This window comes from Entelurus aequoreus, linkage group LG23, assembly GCF_033978785.1.
Source record: "Entelurus aequoreus isolate RoL-2023_Sb linkage group LG23, RoL_Eaeq_v1.1, whole genome shotgun sequence".
In the NCBI taxonomy this organism is placed as follows: domain Eukaryota; kingdom Metazoa; phylum Chordata; class Actinopteri; order Syngnathiformes; family Syngnathidae; genus Entelurus; species Entelurus aequoreus.
The window spans coordinates 40772782-40781559 of NC_084753.1; the positions used below are offsets into that span (position 1 = coordinate 40772782).

At 30.9% G+C, this 8778-nt stretch overlaps 1 protein-coding gene across 1 annotated transcript in view; it reads left to right on the top strand.

Moving 5' to 3' along the window:
• LOC133641160 (mitochondrial amidoxime-reducing component 1-like) overlaps positions 1-6714 on the top strand; it is a 30047-nt gene extending 23333 nt beyond the window's left edge. Inside the window, exons 6-7 of the mRNA XM_062035069.1 lie at positions 2162-2233; positions 6463-6714. Coding sequence (XP_061891053.1) covers positions 2162-2233; positions 6463-6589 — 199 coding nt within the window. The 3' untranslated portion in view covers positions 6590-6714. The remainder of the gene's footprint in view (positions 1-2161; positions 2234-6462) is intronic.
• The last annotated feature ends 2064 nt before the right edge of the window (positions 6715-8778 follow it).

Genomic DNA, 8778 nt, shown 5'->3' on the forward strand with positions numbered 1-8778 from the left:
GAATTCCTGGAATTTTTTTTAACTTGGAAAAATGATCATTTGAATGTCCAGGATGAGTGGAATATGTATATGAAAGGTTTGAATCGGTTGAAAATTGTGGAAATGGTGGAAGTTTGAAAAATGTCCCATTCTTTTCAATGGGAATTTCATGGAAATTTCGGGAAAAGCGATAATTTTTTGGAAAATGCTAAAACAATTGAATGTTCTAAATGGTTGGTGTTGGAATTTTTCGAATCGGTTGAGAAATGTTGACGTAACGTTTTTAATTGAGAAATGGTATTAGGGAATTCCTGGAATATCGGGAAAACCGCAAATTTTCCAGTTAAAAAAATAACTGATTAAGAGGAATGTTTTGATGCTGGAACGGTTGAAGTGGGTTGAAAAATGTGAGACGAGTAGTCGACAGAAAAAAAGGTTTGGAAAAAACGGGATTTCTGGGAATTCCTGGAAAAAAATTTGAACTTGGAAAAATTATCATTTAAATGTCCAGGATGAGTGGAATATGTATATGTCTATGGATGGTTTGAATCGGTTGAAAAATGTGGAAATGGTGGAAGTTTGAAAAATGTCCCATTCTTTTCAATGGGAATTTCATGGAAATTTCGGGAAAAGTGGTAATTTTTTAGAAAATGCTAAAACAATTGAATGTTCTAAAAGGTAGGTGTTGGAATTTTTCAAATCGGTTGAGAAATGTTGACGTAGTAACTTTTTTATTTGAGAAATGGTATTACGGAATTCCTGGAATTTCGGGAATTTTCCAGTTAAAAAAATAACTGATTAAGAGGAATGTTTTGATGCTGGAATGGTTGAAGTGGGTTGAAAAATGTGGGAGGAGTAGTCGACAGAAAAAAGGGTTTGGAAAAAACGGGATTTCCGGGAATTCCTGGAAATTTTTTGGAACTTGGAAAAATGATCATTTGAATGTCCAGGATGAGTGGAATATGTATATGGATGGTTTGAATCGGTTGAAAATTGTGGAAATGGTGGAAGTTTGAAAAATGTCCCATTCTTTTCAATGGGAATTTCACGGAAATTTCGGGAAAAGCGGTAATTTTTTGGAAAATACTAAAACAATTGAATGTTCTAAATGGTTGGTGTTGGAATTTTTCAAATCGGTTGAGAAATGTTGACGTAGAACTGTTTTTATTTGAGAAATGGTATTACGGAATTCCTGGAATTTCGGGAATTTTCCAGTTAAAAAAATAACTGATTAAGAGGAATGTTTTGATGCTGGAACGGTTGAAGTGAGTTGAAAAATGTGGGAGGAGTAGTCGACAGAAAAAAAGGTTTGGAAAAAAACGGGATTTCTGGGAATTCCTGGAATTTTTTTTTAACTTGGAAAAATTATCATTTGAATGTCCAGGATGAGTGGAATATGTATATGGATGGTTTGAATCGGTTGAAAATTGTGGAAATGGTGGAAGTTTTAAAAATGTCCCATTCTTTTCAATGGGAATTTCATGGAAATTTCGGGAAAAGCGGTAAGTTTTTTGAAAATGCTAAAACAATTGAATATTCTAAATGGTTGGTGTGGGAATTTTTCAAATCGGTTGAGAAATGTTGACGTAGTAACTTTTTTATTTGAGAAATGGTATTACGGAATTTCGGGAATTTTCCAGTTAAAAAAATAACTGATTAAAGAGGAATGTTTTGATGCCGGAACGGTTGAAGTGGGTTGAAAAATGTGGGAGGAGTAGTCGACAGAAAAAAAGGGTTTGGAAAAAACCGGGGTTTCTGGGAATTCCTGGAATTTTTTTGAACTTGGAAAAATGATCATTTAAATGTCCAGGATGAGTGGAATATGTATATGTCTATGGATGGTTTGAATCGGTTGAAAATTGTGGAAATGGTGTAAGTTTGAAAAATGGCCAATTAATTTTGAATGGGGAAAAATGTCCCCGGAAAACCTGGAATTCTGGGAATTTTTGGAATTTGTCAAGGGAAAGCCCGCAATTCCCCAATAGGCTGAACAGTTTGAAGTTGGAACGCTTTGAATGGGATGAAAAATGTGGAAGGTAGAGCGTGTCAAAATCTGGAGAAGTAGTAGAAGAAGAAATAGATGCATTTTGGTGTAGAAAAGCATATTGTGTGAATGTTTGGGAGCGTTCACACAATAACAGAATGATTGCGAAACTAAGTGGTCTGTTTTCGTACTTGTCAGGTGTGTCTTCACCACAGTTGACCCGGAAACTGGAATCATCAGCAGAAAAGAACCTTTGGAAACACTGAAAAGGTAAGAAATCATCATTTTTAGAGTAATATATTTCACCTATTTGAAAGAAGTCTGAGAGGTAGTGTATTGGAAATGAGTCTCGTACAAGTCCACTGACTGACAGTTGGCGTAGATCCGGGCTGCGTTTTAGGATGTGTAGCAAAGCCTGTGTTGGAACATGATTAAAAAGCCACTATTGCACAACAGGGTACATACCGATTTTTTTTGCTCTTTTTTTCTTACATTTTTACTGTTGTATTTTTCCTATGTAAGAGAGTAAAAATTATAATTTGGCATTCTTTTATTTTTAAAAAAAGTTAAAAACTGACATATTTTAAGACAAAACATTGTTGTAGGCGACTAAGTATATTAATATTAATTAGTGAAACATTTCAGCTTTTTTGTCATTACATTTTGATTTTTTCTTTCAATTTTTACTGTTTTTTTTCCTATGTAAGGATAGAGTAAAGGTTATAATTTGGCATTTTTAATTTTTTTTTTAGTTAAAAACAGACATATTTTACGACAAAACATTGTGTTGTAGGCGACTAAGTATATTAATATTAATTAGTGAAACATTTCAGCTTTTTTGTCATTACATTTTGATTTTTTCTTTCAATTTTTACTGTTTTTTTTCCTATGTAAGGATAGAGTAAAGGTTATAATTTGGCATTTTTAATTTTTTTTTTAGTTAAAAACAGACATATTTTACGACAAAACATTGTGTGGTAGGCGACTAAGTATATTAATATTAATTAGTGAAACAATTCAGCTTTTTGGTCATTACATTCCGATTTTTTTGCTCTTTTTTTCTTACATTTTTACTGTTGTATTTTTCCTATGTAAGTATAGAGTAAAAATTATAATTTCGCATTTTTTTATTTAAAAAAGGAAGAAGTTGAAAACAGACATATTTTAAGACAAAACATTGTTGTAGGCGACTAAGTATATTAATATTAATTAGTGAAACATTTCAGCTTTTTTGTCATTACATTTTGATTTTTTCTTTCAATTTTTACTGTTTTTTTTCCTATGTAAGGATAAAGTAAAAATTATAATTTTGCATTTTTTTATTTAAAAAAAAAGAGTTAAAAACAGACGTATTTTAAGACAAAACATATTGTTGTAGGTGACTAAGTATATTCATATTAATGAAACATTTCAGCTTTTTTTTCATTACATACCGATTTTTTTGCTCTTTTTTTCTTACTTTTTTACTGTTGTTTTTTTCCTATGTAAGAGAGTAAAAATTATAATCTGGCATTTTTTTATTTTAAAAAAAAAGTTAAAAACTAACATATTTTAAGACAAAACATTGTTGTAGGCGACTAAGTATATTAATATTAATTAGTGAAACATTTCAGCTTTTTTTTCATAACATTTTGATTTTTTCTTTCAATTTTTACTGTTTTTTTTCCTATGTAAGGATAGAGTAAAAGTTATAATTTGGCATTTTTAAAAAAATTTTTTGTTAAAAACGCTCATATTTTACGACAAAACATTGTGTTGTAGGCGACTAAGTATATTAATATTAATTAGTGAAACATTTCAGCTTTTTGGTCATTACATTCTGTTTTTTTTGCTCTTTTTTTCTTATATTTTTACTGTTGTATTTTTCCTATGTAAGTATAAGGTAAAAATTAAAATTTCACATTTTTTTATTTAAAAAAGGAAGAAGTTGATTAAAATTTCACATTTTTTTATTTAAAAAAGGAAGAAGTTGAAAACAGACATATTTTAAGACAAAACATTGTGTTGTAGGCGACTAAGTATATTAATATTAATTAGTGAAACATTTCAGCTTTTTTTTCATAACATTTAGATTTTTTCTTTCAATTTTTACTGTTTTTTTTTTCCTATGTAAGGATAGAGTAAAAGTTATAATTTGGCATTTTTAATTTTTTTTTTAGTTAAAAACGGACATATTTTACGACAAAACATTGTGTTGTAGGCGACTAAGTATATTAATATTAATTAGTGAAACATTTCAGCTTTTTGGTCATTACATTCCGATTTTTTTGCTCTTTTTTTCTTACATTTTTACTGTTGTATTTTTCCTATGTAAGTATAGAGTAAAAATTAAAATTTCGCATTTTTTTATTTAAAAAAGGAAGAAGTTGAAAACAGACATATTTTAAGACAAAACATTGTTGTTAGTGAAACATTTCAGCTTTTTGGTCATTACATTCCGATTTTTTTGCTCTTTTTTTCTTACATTTTTACTGTTGTATTTTTCCTATGTAAGTATAGAGTAAAAATTATAATTTCGCATTTTTTTATTTAAAAAAGGAAGAAGTTGAAAACAGACATATTTTAAGACAAAACATTGTTGTAGGCGACTAAGTATATTAATATTAATTAGTGAAACATTTCAGCTTTTTTGTCATTACATTTAGATTTTTTCTTTCAATTTTTGCTGTTTTTTTCCTATGTAAGGATAGAGTTAGTTATAATTTGGCATTTTTAATTTTTTTTTTAGTTAAAAACGGACATATTTTACGACAAAACATTGTGTTGTAGGCGACTAAGTATATTAATATTAATTAGTGAAACATTTCAGCTTTTTGGTCATTACATTCCGATTTTTTTGCTCTTTTTTTCTTACATTTTTACTGTTGTATTTTTCCTATGTAAGAGAGTAAAAATTATAATTTGGCATTTTTTTATTTTAAAAAAAAGTTAAAAACTGACATATTTTAAGACAAAACATTGTGTTGTAGGCGACTAAGTATATTAATATTAATTAGTGAAACATTTCAGCTTTTTTGTCATTACATTTTGATTTTTTCTTTCAATTTTTACTGTTTTTTTCCCTATGTAAGGATAGAGTAAAAGTTATAATTTGGCATTTTTAATTTTTTTTTTAGTTAAAAACAGACATATTTTACGACAAAACATTGTGTGGTAGGCGACTAAGTATATTAATATTAATTAGTGAAACATTTCAGCTTTTTGGTCATTACATTCCGATTTTTTTGCTCTTTTTTTCTTACATTTTTACTGTTGTATTTTTCCTATGTAAGTATAGAGTAAAAATTATAATTTCGCATTTTTTTATTTAAAAAAGGAAGAAGTTGAAAACAGACATATTTTAAGACAAAACATTGTTGTAGGCGACTAAGTATATTAATATTAATCAGTGAAACATTTCAGCTTTTTTGTCATTACATTTAGATTTTTTCTTTCAATTTTTGCTGTTTTTTTCCTATGTAAGGATAGAGTTAGTTATAATTTGGCATTTTTAATTTTTTTTTTTAGTTAAAAACGGACATATTTTACGACAAAACATTGTGTTGTAGGCGACTAAGTATATTAATATTAATTAGTGAAACATTTCAGCTTTTTGGTCATTACATTCCGATTTTTTTGCTCTTTTTTTCTTACATTTTTACTGTTGTATTTTTCCTATGTAAGAGAGTAAAAATTATAATTTGGCATTTTTTTATTTTAAAAAAAAGTTAAAAACTGACATATTTTAAGACAAAACATTGTGTTGTAGGCGACTAAGTATATTAATATTAATTAGTGAAACATTTCAGCTTTTTTGTCATTACATTTTGATTTTTTCTTTCAATTTTTACTGTTTTTTTTCCTATGTAAGGATAGAGTAAAAGTTATAATTTGGCATTTTTAATTTTTTTTTTAGTTAAAAACAGACATATTTTACGACAAAACATTGTGTTGTAGGCGACTAAGTATATTAATATTAATTAGTGAAACATTTCAGCTTTTTGGTCATTACATTCCGATTTTTTTGCTCTTTTTTTCTTACATTTTTACTGTTGTATTTTTCCTATGTAAGTATAGAGTAAAAATTATAATTTCGCATTTTTTTATTTAAAAAAGGAAGAAGTTGAAAACAGACATATTTTAAGACAAAACATTGTTGTAGGCGACTAAGTATATTAATATTAATTAGTGAACATTTTCCATCACATTCTGATTTTTTTGCTATTTTTGTCTTGCATTTTTACTGGGTTTTTTTAGACAGATATATTTGGAAACACACAACTTTTAAAATTTTAGCGGACACATTAGGTATATTTGCACAAAACATCGCCGATACCAGCCTGAATTTGAAAGAAAATTAGCGGTATCGCACGTCACTAGTTTTTGTAAGTTTTCCGAACGCTATACAGGCGGAATGGAGCGAGTGGCGCCACCTCAATCCTTGGCTGACTCTTGCTGGGAGTTTCTTTCCGAGTTAGAATGCATGACAAACAGTTGTTGTACTTGTCTACGCCTCACAGCTACCGACAGTGCAGTCCCAAAGAGAAGCACATCTACAAGTCAGACCCGCTGTTTGGACAGCTGCACAGCGTGAAGAGGACGGGCGTCCTGCAGGTTGGCGACGACGTGTACCAGATCCGCCGCTGACGGAGCAGGAAGGTGCATCTTTCTCAAAAGCATCCAACTAACATCGGATACAAAGTTGTCATTAAAGCTTGACGTTTCACAATTTATTACAAATAATATGTATTTTCATCAATAATACTTTCAAGCAATAACTCATTGTTTCAGTGTGCTTCCTAACTGACATTATTTCATTTATGAACAAAGCTATTTCATTTTGAATGGGGAAAATGTCCCGGAAAACCTGGAATTCTGGGAAATCTGGGGAATTTTTGGAATTTGTCAAGGGAAAGCCCGAATAGGCTGAACAGTTTGAAGTTGGATTGGTTTGAATCAGTTGAAAAAAGTGGAAACGGTTGAAGTTTGGGAAATGGCTCATTCATTTTGGATGGGGAAAATGTACTGGAAAACCTGGAATTCTGGGAAATCTGGGATTTTTTTGGAATTTGTCAAGGGAAAGCCTGAATAGGCTGAACAGTTTGAAGTTGGATTGGTTTGAATCGGTTGAAAAATGTGGAAATGGTTCAAGTTTGGAAAATAGCTAATTCATTTTGAATGGGGAAAATGTACCGGAAAACCTGGAATTCTGGGAAATCTGGGATTTTTTTGGAATTTGTCAAGGGAAAACCTGAATAGGCTGACCAGTTTGAAGTTGGATTTTTTTGAATCGGTTGAAAAATGTGGAAATGGTTCAAGTTTGGAAAATAGCTAATTCATTTTGAATGGGGAAAATGTACCGGAAAACCTGGAATTCTGGGAAATCTGGGATTTTTTTGGAATTTGTCAAGGGAAAACCTGAATAGGCTGAACAGTTTGAAGTTGGATTTTTTTGAATCGGTTGAAAAATGTGGAAATGGTTCAAGTTTGGAAAATAGCTAATTCATTTTGAATGGGGAAAATGTACCGGAAAATCTGAAATTCTGGGAAATCTGGGAATTTTTTGGAATGTGTCAAGGGAAAGCCCGACTAGGCTGATCAGTTTGAAGTTGGATTGGTTTGAATAGGTTGAAAAATTTGGAAATGGTTCAAGTTTGGAAAATAGCTAATTCATTTTGAATGGGGAAAATGTCCCGGAAAACATGGAATTCTGGGAAATCTGGGAATTTTTGGAATTTGTCAAGGGAAAGCCCGAATAGGCTGAACAGTTTGAAGTTGGATTTTTTTGAATCGGTTGAAAAATGTGGAAATGGTTCAAGTTTGGAAAATAGCTAATTCATTTTGAATGGGGAAAATGTCCCGGAAAACCTGGAATTCTGGGAAATCTGGGAATTTTTGGAATTTGTCAAGGGAAAGCCCAAGTAGGCTGAACAGTTTGAAGTTGGATTGGTTTGAATCGGTTGAAAAATGTGGAAATGGTTCAAGTTTGGAAAATAGCTAATTCATTTTGAATGGGGAAAATGTCCCGGAAAACCTGGAATTCTGGGAAATCTGGGAATTTTTGGAATTTGTCAAGGGAAAGCCTGAATAGGCTGAACAGTTTGAAGTTGGATTTTTTTGAATCGGTTGAAAAATGTGGAAATGGTTCAAGTTTGGAAAATAGCTAATTCATTTTGAATGGGGAAAATGTCCCGGAAAACTGGAATTCTGGGAATTTTTGGAATTTGTCAAGGGAAAGCCCGAATAGGCTGATCAGTTTGAAGTTGGATTGGTTTGAATCGGTTGAAAAATGTGGAAACGGTGGAAATTTGGAGAATGGCTAATTCATTTTGAATGGGGAAAATGTCCCGGAAAACCTGGAATTCTGGGAAATCTGGGAATTTTTGGAATTTGTCAAGGGAAAGCCCGAATAGGCTGAACAGTTTGAAGTTGGATTGGTTTGAATCGGATGAAAAATGTGGAAGTGTGCCAAAATCTGGAGAAGGAGATTAAATAGGTGAATTTTGGTGTAGAAAACCACATGTTAATGTTCTGGAACATTCACACAGTAACACTCATGATAATCAATTAAAACAATAATTGACCTTATCAACAATACACTTGTTTCAAATACAACAATACATACATGTAATGATAAATACAAAAGAAAGTAAATAATGGAGAGGAAGAAAGAGAAGCAAACTTTATTAACCTTGTAGATTGTTATAGTAACAATAGGTTCAGCTGGGTCAGTGTGCCATGTGTTACCCAGTTTACCCTAGGGCAACAACGTTAATATATGTTTGATGAAGGGTGACTACATGCATGACTGTATGTATGTATACTAGTCCATAAAC